At 44.9% G+C, this 14,318-nt stretch overlaps 1 protein-coding gene across 1 annotated transcript; it reads right to left on the minus strand.

Annotated features, from left to right (window-relative positions):
- Positions 1-10: 10 nt before the first annotated feature.
- PDHA1 (pyruvate dehydrogenase E1 subunit alpha 1) lies at positions 11-14,068 on the minus strand. The gene is made up of 11 exons (XM_037512637.2): positions 13,927-14,068; positions 8,708-8,767; positions 8,083-8,256; positions 7,539-7,665; positions 6,863-6,954; positions 6,102-6,194; positions 5,255-5,410; positions 5,082-5,153; positions 3,588-3,655; positions 2,613-2,721; positions 11-2,223 (listed from the first exon to the last, which is right to left on the minus strand). Exons 1-11 carry the CDS (start codon positions 13,981-13,983, stop codon positions 2,059-2,061), a joined length of 1,173 nt encoding a protein of 390 aa, XP_037368534.1. The 5' UTR covers positions 13,984-14,068; the 3' UTR covers positions 11-2,058.
- Between the last annotated feature and the right edge of the window lie 250 nt (positions 14,069-14,318).

Genomic DNA, 14,318 nt, shown 5'->3' on the forward strand with positions numbered 1-14,318 from the left:
CAATTTATCTCCTTTTCACACATTTACATTCTGGAATCATTTATTTAATCCAACTTGTTCGTTCGCAATATTACATGTCAACACATAACAAGTTGCAAATTGTTACAGACGGTCCAGAGAATGCAGCCTCCCCTCCTGGGCCTCCCGGGCAGAGAACAGATCAAGAGCTTGTAGAATGGCTGCAGCTGCAAGGCGCAGATGCAAATACGATCGACAAGGTAAACTGATCACCACAACCCTTTCCTATGCGCACCCTTCCTATGCTATTATGACCGCGCTGCTTAGTGCTTACAGATTTGCTTGGTTTCAGATTGTTGAAGAGGGTTACACACTTTCCGACATTCTTAACGATATCACCAAGGAAGATCTAAGATACCTTAAGCTACGGTAAGACTAGCCTCAAAACACTTTGTATAACAGAAAATTACTTCAAGTAAAGCAGTAGAAAAAGTGCTGTCACTTTCCCCTTTCATTGAAATTAATTCCCTTTCCTATGGCTTAGAAAACAAAACTACCCAACTTCACCCCAAACTCGAGTTCTCCCCCAAGTTAAAGGTGGAAAGGCAAGAGGTGGCAGAAGCCGAAGGCCCGGCGGAACAGGCAGGAGGAGGAAGGAGAAACCCAAGTGCTCTCTCCCTCCGGGTCTCCCGCCATCCCTGCCGGGCCGGGAGTGAGGAAAGGCGTGAGAGGCCGGCGCACTACACCCCCACCCCCTTCCCTCCACTGCAACCCGCGTTCTCCGCTCTCGGGTCATGCTCCGCAGGCCCCTAGCACTCCCGTGAGGCCTCTGAAGGCCATGTCCTATTCCTGCTGGGGCACACGTGTCACCTTCCTCTCTGAAGAGAACCTATTTTTATCTTCAGTAAGACTCGACAGCAAATTGAGACAAGTCTAGAATCATACCAAAAGGCCTCCTCAAAAAGTGTTCTGTGGTGAGCTTTGAAGTTGTCTTTTCTTACGACTCTAAGACAGACTTGTTCATCTCGTAGGGGCGGCCATCTCTGCAGACTCTGGACTGCTGTCTCCCAGCACAGAAGACGCGCTCAGGGGTCCCCAGGAACCCAGGAGTAGGCTTCCCAGGGTAATGAAGCCAGGGGACAAAGGGAGCAAAGCGCGGGCATTTCTGCTGTGAAAGCTTCTGTAAGGAAAACGCCGTTATCTGATGACCAATTCAGGTACTTGAAGTTTAAAGACTTTTGTTAACTGAGATGGGTTTCTTTAAACTGTTGTCAGCACGCTTTAAAGGTGACTAGAATCTCTTGTGAGGCCTACTTCTGCCATCCCAAAGTAGGAAAAATGAATTTGTTTACTTCAATGAAAAAGAAAAGTATATACCCTGTAGCACTTGCTGGAAAGGTGAAACAGTGGTTACTTAAAAACAACAAAAAGGCTGGGATTATCTATCACTATGACCTGGTATTGCACTTACATCTGAGAAAGATGAAATTGGTCAGCATACATGCCTTGTACTTATGTTTGATATGAATGTAAAGAGAAAACCTAATTGCTTCGTATTTATATTGGCTGTATAAATGGAGAGAACTAAGTTATTTGACCTATGAAACGGAGTAGCTGTGTCTTCTTTAAGAATGGAATTGTTCGTCCAGCCCGCCCCCTGCCCGGCTGTAATAAACAGTGTCTTTCAGGTCAGTGTGCACAGGCTTCAGCACCCACATGCCGCTGCGAGGGGCAGGGGTGGACAGACATACCAAGAACTTTTCCCTTTTAACTAGAGTGTGACAAGTGCGTACAACTAAGTCAAATAGAACTACTTTACGGATGTAATTTCAAGGAAAGGTTAAGCAAACTATTACTTATTTTATATAGGTCTAAAATAACCTTTATAATAGTCACACTAAATACTTTGTGCAATAACATTTTCTAATGCAGCAGAGTAAACTGCATGCACTTACTCTACATACTGTTTAGCCTTAATGAAAGTTTTTTTTATGGGTTTAATTCCTCCTTAACAAAGATAAGAACATAGAGTTCGTTACAGTTGCTGCCAAATAGCCCACAGAAGGTGTAACCATCCATTAGATAGATGCGCTCTCCCCCTTAACTGATGGACTTAAACTTGATCCACTGATTTGCACCACGAACTTCAAAAGGTGGGTCGCTGCTATAGATGTGATAGCCTAGTTCTTCCAAAGGTGGTTCAGGATCAGCGGTGGCAAACTGGGCAGCATCCTCAATTTCTTTCCTCACTTCCACATCAATTTCCTGAAAAATCAGATTATATGGTACAGGAGAATGGTCAATGAGCAGCAGCTCAGGTACCCACCAGTTCTTTCAGAACTTGTTGCTAGACGTCCTCTAGTACTAGTCTAGTCGTACTCTAAAAACATGACAACGATCTAAACAAATATTTTGGAGTATAGAGTGCATTAAAAAGAGGATCAGTGAGGGAGCATTTAGGCATTAAAAAGCCAAAGTATCTTTAAGAAAAGAACTGTGCTGCTGAAGGCTTTGCCACTGTGACTTAATCCAGTCTCTCCCATTTACTTCGGTAGAGCTCAGCCTGGAGTGTGGCAGCTTTTAGAGTTGAGAAGACTTGCTCAGAAAGGAAAGTCAACCTCTGCAGACTTTGAAAACCCCAGGGGGAATTGTACCTTTAATTCCTCCACGCTCGCAAGATTGTTGTTCACCATTCTGTCCTTGAGAAGCATGATAGGGTCACTCTTACTTCTTACTTCCTGAATTTCTTCTCGTGTACGGTAACTACAGGGTGGGAAATGTAGTTATGAGTAGATCAGAACAGTTTTGTGCAATACACTAAGGGGCCATGCTGTTAAAATGAAGTGAGGTACAAAAGGCATGTTTTTGAGATAGGAGCATAGCAACACCTGTGTCACCATGGGAATATGGGGGAACGTAGACTGCATTTCTGTGTTGAGCGTGTAACACTCTACAGGAGCTGCTTTCACCTAGAACACTGGCAATTCACCAAGACTAGAGGGCTCTTTTTTTTTTTAAACCTAAATCAAGAAGTGGTAGGGCTATTTACTTGTCAACTGTCTTACCCTTTTAAGATGATTTTTGTATAGTGGTAGGCTCTGAGGCAGAATGACAAGCAGGAATAAATGTCTGCCTTTCCCTTCTCCCCTAGGGCCCCACAGAAGCGTGGAGAGGTTTTCCAATTCTCGATGCTAGAATACATTCTTTTCCTTAGCAGCCTTGGTGTAGAGAATGGAGTTCTAAGTGATAAGTAAAACTCTTTATAATATAACCTAGCTTTCTGAGCTGATCTACTCCAATACCCCATGTGCTTATTAGTCAAATTCCAACTCTCCCAAAGGAGCAGGGCATTTTAAGCCCCCAAATATATTCCTCTACCATTTGACTAGTTTTATGCAACAATTTGTCTGAAAAAAATTTTTTTACTGCTGCTCAGGCTATCATGTACATAGTCTAAACTTTATGAATTTTCAGAATGTTTTCTATAGTCAAATCTATGTATTTGGAGTTGCTGCTTTTAAGCCATTTCAAAAGCAAATGTTGAAATGCTTTGATTTTTTCATGTGAGCAGCAACATTCAAAGCCCCCTACCCACTCTGGATACCAGTTAGCTTGCCCACAACTCTTACCTGACTCCAGGATCACTCATGCTGTGTCCATGGTAACGGTAAGTCTGTAACTCCATCAGTATGGGCCCCTGAAACAACCCAAAGGAAGCGGGTGAGACAACAGGCACGGTACATCAGTCATCCACAACCTCAAATGAAGACTGAAGATCAAAGGCAATGCTCATCAGACCTGTAAGTGTGCTGAGTTGTCAAGAATTTCTATTGGTGGACCGATCCTCTGTGTTCTCATTTCTAATACCTGTTTATTTGTATGTTTCATCCTTTTCATTTTTAACTGGAGCACACTAGACAAAACCTGCTGCAGCTGTTTAGCATCAGAATGGCTTACTTCAGCAGCACTGCATTTGGTGTGTTAACCCTCTAAAAACCACAGATCAGGTATGGGAGAGGGAATAGCTTTTATCCTCAGTGAATTCTTTCCCCTAGTCGATGTATAAACTGACAAAAGAAGACTAAAAGCAGACCTGTGCGTGTGCTGGGAAGTGCAGAAAGAATGGAGACCCAAGACTGGGGTGAGTAAATTTCGGGACGCCCTTTCCTGTGGGCCGATAACCTGCTTCACACGGATTTGGCTAGTTGTGTAACAAAGTTGGCAGGCACAGGTGGCCGGTGATAAGTTACCTTTCAACTCTGTACAGGGAGTCTGGCTACACTAGCTAGTGTAGATTGCTTCTGCCACCCTACCCACTTCCAGAGAGAACACTGATGCGGCTATGGTTTTGTGTAGTAGTTAAAAGGGGGAGGGCTCTGTGCCTGTCCCCTCAGTTGTGCAGACCAAGCAAGGTAACACACTGCTGCTATGTCATCCAGTAGCCATTTGGATGTACGGTGGGTTGGGCTAAGGGGGATTCCAGGCCCTCCCAGACTCTAAGATCTTTGGTCAGGGTAGGAAAGTCAACACATACTATAAACCATTAACCTTGTTTCCCTATATGGTTGGACCCCACATACTGGTTCAGGGAGAGGGGGATCCACAGTGTAGACAGTTGGGCCCAGTGCCCCGAACCTGCCGTCTCAGTCATTTCAGTCTTCTCGTTTTTTGCTTCTGGAACTGCGCTCCATTTCTCTAGCTCTGTCATCCCCTCTCTCCCAGCTTTATCCCTGCCAGCCAAATCTCGTTTGCATTACTCCCCACATGCACACACAGGGACATCAATGGAAGGTCAACCCCAGGGCCCCTGTAACACAGATTTAGGAAAAGAACATCTGGCTGCTAGCTCTGATGGCACGTAAGCCTCTTAGGCCCAGTCTCACTTCTCTATCCTTCCACTGCCATTGCTGAAAAAAAATCAAGATTTTGTTTATAGGAGATAAATTTAGCATTGGGCGTCCCCAGTCCGCTCACGCAAGGGGCTTATGTTTAATGGAGGGGGAAGAGGCATTTAATTCTATCTTGCCTTTGGGTTTGGTTCACCGTCAACATGAATAGCTAACAGGCCTACTAATTTTAACATGAATTATTAGCGTTCTCTAGCCCAGAGATAGGAGTCTTACTTTTCCGGATCTACAATGGGCAGCTGCAAACTTTGTCGCCTCCCGGACACACAGGACATCCATTCCGTCTACCTGTTAATACATGGGACAGGAGCAAAGCATGAATCACACTGCCCCAAAGTATTCTGACTTTACACACCCTGCTCATACACTGACATCAAGCTGCGCCTCACCCTCAGCCCGGGGATGAAGTCGCCTCTCTTGTAGTAGTCAGTGCTGGCGGCTGCTCTCTCAACAGAGGTTCCCATTCCATAGCGGTTATTTTCACAGATGAAAATGCAAGGCAATTTCCACAAAGCTGCCATATTGTAAGCTTCAAATATCTGACCCTGGAAATATGTATTAAAAAATTTAAGTGGTTTCGTTTTGCTATTTTTCTAGACTTTCATCATATATAATAGCTGCTGCTCTGCTGGCAGAGAGAGCTCTCAAAGAACTAAAAACCTCATCTTCTACAGCCATGCTTTTGGTGGTGAGGCAAAGGAGTGTGTGTTGGGGTGAAGATAAACATCAGGGGTCACACTCTTATAATAAGGGGAGACAAGCCAAATCCCATCACTTACTTCTCTGGGGTGGTGGGGAAAAAGTCAACATGGAAAAATGTGGTACCTAGTTTTAGGCTTTGTTAGCCCAACTGGCTAACCAGAGTGAACTAGTGTGCTAAGCAGCAGCGTCTAGAACAGGCCCCTCATAGAATGTTGTCTACAGCCTGGTGATTACTCAGAAGTTTGAACACTACAGAATTGGTTTGCAATGAATTAAAATGTAAAGATACGTTACTACAGAGTTTGGGAAGCACTGGGGTAAAGAAGCTCCCTCACGGAAGTGCACCCCTATAAAGCACTTGTGAAACATGCCAAGAGGTAGAAATTAAGTTGGCATGAAACCAAGTTTTAGCTTGCCACATAAATGGCTATCAACTAATAATACATGACTCCTTTACAGAGAGAACTAGGACTATTTACCACTTTGGAAATAAAATGGTAATCATTACAGAAAAATTAAGAGACACATACTCACCTGATTAGCAGCACCATCGCCATATAAAGTCAAACAGACCTCATCTTTTCCGTTATACTTACAGGCCAGAGCAATCCCAGCTCCCAGGGGCACCTAGCATTACGTAGAACCAGGAAAGGAACCACAGAAATGCATGAGGACAGAAATTAATGCTCTGAATTTTAACTCCTGGCTAGAATTTGAAATATACACTCTCCCTACTCCCTCTGAATACTTTAGACAAGCCAGTAAAGTAACATTATGACATTCTATTTTATCTATTAAGCAATTAACATTTCTGTACTCAACTATTGATAAAAAATTGAAACCAAATTTTAAAAAACAGACTCAATATATTAGAAAGTAAACCAAACAATCAAGATATGATTTATACCCTGCTACTTCATTAACTGATGAGAATAACCACAAAAGCTGATTTTTAATTCTAACTTGGGCTTTGAGATGCTGATTGGCACCAGTGTCCGCACTGTCTACAGCAAGGGAGTGGGGAGGGTGATGTGGACAAATGTATATTCGTGTGCAATAAACATAAATGAAAAGGTGAAGGTGTAGCTCCACTGCTAGATGCTCTTGCTTATATAACACACACCAAAAAGGAAAAAAAAATAATGATCCAAATTATTACAGGATTAAATGCTAGGGATATGAAGCAATAGATCTTGTCTTTCAAAGCACACCAAACCCCCAAAGTAACTTCTTTGGGGGTAGTGGAAAGACGTGGGCTTGTGCTCAATCTCGGAAAGCATGCATTCCTGCACTACCTGGGCTCCAACGATGCCATTGCCACCGTAGAAGTTCTTCGCATACATATGCATCGAGCCTCCCTTTCCTTTAGCACAGCCTCCTCTTCGTCCTGGAGATGGCAGCACACAAACGTATCAGAAGCCAAACACATAAAACCCCACCTCAGGTATTACTTACAGGCTCGGCCATTAGAACCATGAGGTTAACGCCAATTGCAGGAGCACCTGCCCCTCTATGGCTCCTGGTCCTTTTATAGTGAGGATCAGGCTAGTCCCCATGTCCTTGATCTTTCCAACCTTCCCTGCTCTTCAGATGTTACCATGGTACCCGAGGCTTCCAAATCCTCCTACACTGGCATACCAAATAGTTCAAGAGTCACTAAGATTCCTAAAATTTGATTTGCATACAACAAAACATTTCTATTTAGTTTACTTTCTAGGACTGCTGGACTTCCGCTGGCACGCTTGCACTGTGGTAAACACTATTCTGGCTTCATAGAGCTAACCTTTCAAACTTTTACCTAAGGGGCCTAATGGCCTCAAAACTGGCCAGTTTATTCAAAAGCATAATAGAGGAAAGGTTTTTTTTAACTGAAAAAGGTTCTAGTATTAACTCATGATGGCTAACATCTTCATGGGAGAGATTTGAAAACTTAATTCACCCGTTTTCCCTGTCAATAAATCAACATCAAACCTGTAAGCTCTGCAAGAATTTCTCGGACAGAAAGCCCACGAGTAAAGGTGAAGCCATGAGCCCGATAGGCTGTGATAAGATGGTCCGTGGGGTTTATACCAGCTTCCAGGCCCACACAACAAGCTTCCTGCATTAAAGGCAAAAGCAGTGATGAGTCAATATACGTTCCTGGATAAAATGTATCCTAGACTATTATGAAACATTTGGCCTAGCAGAAGTCTTCATTAATAAACAGAATGGCTCTATTTTCCATCAGAACTGGGGGGGGGGGGGGGGGGGTTAACTCCAAGCCACTGGCAAGTCACAAAATCTCTTTCCTACAAGTATGTCCAGTATGTGTAACCACAATGTCATAAAGCTTTAAAATATAGGAAATGAGCAATATGATGTGAATAAATTCTTCACAACAGGTTTCAACAGTCTCATTTTCATTCTAAAATGCCAGCCTTGAATTCTCCCAACGTAAGTCAGGGTGAAAGTCAACAAACACAACCCATACTCAAATTCCTAAATAACATGGTTTTATTACACAACTACCACTCACCTGACCATCACACAAGTGACAGAAACCACGAATGATTTTCTGCTTGTACAGCTGGTCAGCCTTTAACTCCATTCGGCGCACGGTCTGCATCATCCTGTAGTATCTGAGTCCATCCTCCCTGGTGAGCACAGTTGTGACGGGAGGGCCCTCTTCCAGCCGGTGAAGATCACACTTCTGAAATGGAATCAGGCAGTTAACTTCCAGTTATGACGTAGTCAACACTGCAAATAATATTTAAATAAAAAACTCCCAGCAGATGCACAGCAGAAATACTGCATATTGCTTCTGACGCCTTAAGTCACGAAACTTACTATACAGTGGGATGGGGGAGGGGGCCTAAAATGTCTTTCAGTGAAAACTCCCGGAAGTCAAGTGAAAGACAAACTTCCAAAGCATTCCAAGAATCTTACTCAAATGTTTCACTGAATTACATTCTGAACTTTGAAGTCTCCAAGTTTTGTAATGGCCCCTGCCCCAAGCTGCTAAATAAGCATATTCTAATTTTTGTAAACTTCCAGAATATTTTGGAAGAAAATAGTGAAAAAGGATGAACACCAAAATGTTCCATTCCAAAGGTTAAACTGCGTATCAGAGTGTACCCATGGGAAAATGAAATACTTCTTACCTTAATTTCAAATGTAGCATCATTTGCAAAATTACGGGATGCCACCAGCACTCTGCTTGCCTTGAAAGATCAAAATAAACAAATCAGCACTTTTTATTGTTAGTTCTTTTTGAAAATCATTATCAGATGCGGTCATGGAGCTTTAATACACCACACCATACTCTGGGGCTTCTCCTCCATGCTGCTTCTGTATAGGGATCTGGTCTTCCAAAATGAACGCACGCTTAGGCCAGTGAACTATGACCCCACCTGCATCTCCAGGCCAACAGCAGAACGAGAAAGGGGCCAAAACCCGAGAAAATGACAGTGAGAATACGCTGCTGTTAATGGCCACACTGAAGAGACTAGACAATCTGTGGGCTTTGCACGTAAGGTACTTAGTCATAATATATTTCCAACAAGCTAAAGTTTCACTTTCAGAACTCTATTTTAAATAAAACTATGAATCCCTAATTTTAGGCAAATTACTTTTCTATGAGCTGGACCTCTAAGAAAAATTTTAAACTACTCATAGTGTGAGGTAAATGCTTTCATGAGAAATGTGTAAGACAAAAGAAGACAGCCAGCATTCCCTGACTTAAAAGCAGTGCACCTGAGAGATGTTTTCTAATTTGAGCCTGTGTCTTGGGCAGGAGCCTCCTGAAGCCCCAGACCTTCGGGTGGGGGTGGGGTGGGGGGATAAAAAGCTGCTGGAAATGATTCCTTTCTACTCTTAAACATACAAACATACCTGCTTACAGCAAATCTATGTAACAGCGAAGGTCCAAGTTAGACCAGAGACATGTAAGCAGCGGCGGTATTATACCATTCTAGCCACGGGGCGTCCTATTTTCCCACACTGATATGTAAACCAACATGACTTTCCATGGAGACGTGGGGCACATTCATCAGAGCCCACAAAATATTACTTTGATGTTGTTGATTCAGAATTATTCCCTTACCATTTAACTGCTAGCACTGGATTTGAACTTAGAGAAGACTGACCTGCTTGTAAAGTGCATACCTCCAAGTAGACGAGCCAAGAGGCAGAAAGCTATTCCCTCTATCTCTTCACCCATCCACATGCCATTATCTGGCAAAGTCAACAGGGAAAGACAATAATATTGCTGGAGAAAAACAGTTTAAAACACTGGAAATAAATGCTTCAGCCAAGCCAGAACAGTCCCTTAATATGTCTAAGAATAAGTGAAGAAAACGGATAAATTTGGGAGGAAGTAAAGCCGAGAGGCTTGAGGTGGCAAACAAAAGGTTGTATTTGGCAATCATAAAAAAAGACATGTTATTTTTGGCTGTTATTTTGTGGAGCCAGAAATAGTTCTTGTATTGCGAAATGAATTTCCAGATGCAGCTACAGAAACAGGTTTTGGGGAATACTGAAAATCAGAGATCAAACCAGTCGGGGAACAGTAACTGAGAAAAGGCAAAATTTTCTTTCTCAAGCCTGAAGTCCAAACAACAAAGAATGACAGGTCTATATAATAAAAAGCAGGAAGGTAGGTGACAGGTTTTGGCTGTCAGAAGCTACTTAAGATACCTTTTTCCAGTTTCATTCCAAATTTCAAAAGTAAGGACACTCACTGACATTACAGGTGAAAGGAGTCAGGCTAGAGTTCCTATCAGAAGTGTGAGGACACCATAATTTCTGACTTAATATGGTTGAAAAGATCACCATTCACTGTCTCTGGAGAGTCAAAAAAAGTTCTGTCGAAAGGAAGTCCTCTTTGCGATACCAGCTGTTTCTAAATACTTGGGAACCATTTAAGTGAAAGGTGAAACATTTCAAAAATTCCAGATTCTACTAGTTTAAATTAAAAATCTTACCTACTACCTAAAAAGTCCAAAGAATATACTGGTAGTAAAAATCTTACAAAAGAAAGGGGTCATAATGGAAATACAAGCAATAAGACAAAAAATAAAAATTTTAAGTGCCGTTTAAATTTTATGTGAACTAAGAACTTTGAAAACTCAACCTCATTCAAAGATGAAATCACAGCTATTGAGGCACCTTAAGTGAATTAAGTTACACTGGGCCCTGCTTCCATCTGGAGAGTCTCAACTTTCTGTTAAGTAATCATGACCACGGTGGAGAGTCGGTTTTCCGTGGTGATCAGTGCAGACATGTTGATTACAATGCTGGACACCTGAAACTTGCATGCTCTTATAAACCAATGAGAATTTACTTTAGAAAAGCTACCAAAAATAAATAAAATAATGACCTAGATAATTACTGAAAAAGAAGGCGCTGACCTCTCACAGGTTTTGGAAGGCGGGCTGAAGGATACCAAGTAGAGGGAGACAATAGCCCAAGGCGTCCACTCGGGCCAGACCCTGGTAACCCCAGGTGTCGCAAATGGAGCAGTAAACACCACGATAAATTACAGCAACATTTCCACCGAGGTTCTAAGATATTAAACACTATACGTACCACTTTAATTCAGTTTGTTTAAAAAGGTAAAAAAAATATATCACTTATGCTTAGACCATCTGATGTTGCCTTAATTTTAAGGAATGTGAAATCTTGCTTTATGTGACATGGCTAGAACTTGAGGTAATGATACTAAATGAAACGTGAGAAAGACAATACTGGATGGTTTCACTCATGTGGAATATAAAGCAGCAAAGCAAACTAACGAAAACATCTTAGGCTCTGATAACGAAGTGGGAGTTACCAGGGGGAAGGAAAAGGGGAATGGGATAAACAGAAGGATCACTTGTGATGCACACATTTATTGAGGTGTGAAGATACAGCCTGAAACCTACACGGTTTTGTAAACCAATGGAAATTTGAAAAAAAATTAAGTTTCAAACCCAGAATCACTGGGAGCCTGGCATGTTGTGGAACAAAAACCCATCCATGCCGCACCGTTTCAAGTGCTTCCCATTAACTAGTAATCAGGTTTTTTGCATTAAGAAGTACAAGTCTTAAAAAAAAAAAAAAAGTATAGATATATGATGGTTCTAAATCCTTCCGAACACTCTAAATAGCCTGTGTTAAACACAACCAAAACCCGATGAGGAATGACCCACTAGACCCCAGAGCCCAAAGTACAGTGAGCACTCTGGCAACATCTCCTGGATTACTAGTCTATGGAAACAGTGACTAGCTAGCTACTTTGCTCTGCTGAGAAGAGAGCCAATACAGTTTCAGTCCACAGACACATATAGAGTTCATACATAATTTTTCAAAATATTTTTCACTGTTCAAATATAATCGTCATATACACAAGAAACACACAAAACTGGCAAAAAGAGGGGTGACTTAAAATAAAGAGCATGGAGACCTCTGGGGTGGCACAAAGGGTTAAGTCTCAGCTCTATGAAGCTATCGCCAACCACTGCAGCCTGAGTTCAATCCCTGGCCAAGGATGTGACCCACATGGCGCAGCAGACCTCTCCTGTCCCACCTGCTGATCCCCTCAGCAGTGTATTTCCATAGAGCTGCTTGTTCTACTCCCTGGTCTGACTCTGGTATATCCTTTCACTCTCACACACACACACCACTGGCCTACACCCCAGCTCTTGTATGCATAAATATAATAAATCTTTTGAAAAATTTAGAAATATTATGTAAGGGGATCCAGTTCCACCATAATAGTCTTTTCTCTCAATAACAACTTTTTGTAATTGGATGAAGTTACAGTCCTCTCTAGTTTTATCCAGTTGAAAGATCACTGTAGCCTAAAACTCATGTCTATTCAATTTGGGCTGATTTTTGAAGAGGCCAAATCTACTGAGAGGAAGATGAAATGGAATTTGCATTTCATGCCAACATATTGCTGAAAGATTAGAAAACACAACTGAGAGTATTTGGGACACTTGAGGGACTGAGGCTTAGGTTTTAAATAACGACCTCTCTCTAGAGTTCAAAGGGACACAGATGTGACCATAATTCGATGTCAAGTTTTTCCTTTTTCTGTAAATCATCACCAATTCTACCAAAACCTTCCCTTTTTAATGCAGGTCCTTTAAATGTAACATAACGCAGAACTAAGGGTCTGTGTAATATTGAAAACATGCTTCTATTACATTCAGCTAAAAAGTGAGCCACTGTAGCGAGTGTGGCAAAGAACGTGAAACACCAAACCCAGTGCCTGGCACACATTAAGAGCGCCATAAAGGCTGGCTGTGTCGGCAGGTGTATGCAGAAGCACATAACGGTGACATAAATGTGCTTCTCCTTCGGGCAGCGCCACTTACAATTTAAAGGCTAATAGCTGATCGATTAATCAAATTGTGCTCTGTAGTTACTGCAATGGGATGCCAAGAGGGGTGCCCACGCTCCCTTTCCGCGCGCACCGCCCATACTAGGCAGAGTTGCCACGAAGTCCTGGGAGAGTTACTAGAGCCAGAAGGACAAGTCGGAGCTTGGCTGCACGTAGCCAAGTAATGCCACCTCACTGTGCCTAGAGGTCACAAGAGCCCAAGGTGCTGGGCGCGCCGAAAGGCTGGAGTCACAGTTACCTCTAAGCCCATCCCTCCCCAGGAACACTTGCCATTAGCCGCTTTTACACACCCTGAGTGGGTGCCTGGGGCGAGGGACAGTTTCCCCTGGGTTCTCGCACGCCTGCTTCCAAGGTACAGCTAAGAAAGGCCCGAGGTTGCAGAGAATTAAGGGGATGGAGTCGTTTCTGGGAACTCGACACTGTGCGGAACCTGCCAGAGCCGACCGCGGTGCTCACGCGAGGTGGCACCAGCCGGGCACGCGAAGCCGGCAGCAGCTAACGCCCGGCGCCCAGCGCGACCCACGCGCCACCGGGCGAGTTTACAAACAAGCCGCTCACGGAGCCCTCGGAACGCCCCCGCGGGGCAAGCGCTACCACCCGCTCCCTTTTCCGGATGGAACGGAGCACCCGGCTGGGCGCCGAGACGCCGGGGTTTGATGTGCGCCAGGCCCCACGCCTTCACCCGCGACGGCCTCGCCATCACCAAGACGCCAAAGGGCGGTTTCAAGCGGGCGGGCTGGGAGATGGAGTCACCTCACACGGGAGGCGGCCCGCGGCCAACGAACGGGCACGTCGGGGCACAGCCGCCAGCCCGCGCCGACCTCCCCGCGCAGCGCCGTCCGACCCCAGGTCGGCGCCGGCACCCGCGGCCGCTACGCTCCCGCGGCAAAACAAAGGCCCGCGGCGCCCGCTACGCCCTACGCGCCGCCACGCCGCGCGCCCCGGGACCGGACCCCCCGCCGGCCGCGCGCCCCGCTCCCGCTCCCGCCGCCTCACCGGCTTCTGGGCGGCGCCCGATAACACGCGCGACACCGCGGCGAGCATCTTCCTCATGAAGCGCGGGCTGTGGCAGCGGCGGCGGCGGCGACCGAGGAGCCCAAGAGCCTCAGCCCGGCGTCCCCAAGTCTCCTTCAGGCGCCCGACGTCACTCCTTAAAGCAGCGCGACGCGACGAGGACGGAGAGACGTCACGCGCCGCGCCAGCCCGCGGGCCAACCAGGACGGCCCGCGGGGCGCTCCCCGCCCACTTAAAAGGGGCGCGGCCGCCCATTGGGTCTTGAAGCCAGAGTGGGCGGGGTGGGGGGGGCGCCTTCCGTTACCGCGCGGCGCGCGTGCGAGGGGCCGGGGACTTGAGGGCGCCTGCGTGGGAAAGTAGGGCCCCGCCTCCTG

Source organism: Talpa occidentalis, unplaced genomic scaffold (assembly GCF_014898055.3).
Source record: "Talpa occidentalis isolate TD23 unplaced genomic scaffold, MPIMG_talOcc4v2.1 talOcc4.15, whole genome shotgun sequence".
Lineage (NCBI taxonomy): Eukaryota > Metazoa > Chordata > Mammalia > Eulipotyphla > Talpidae > Talpa > Talpa occidentalis.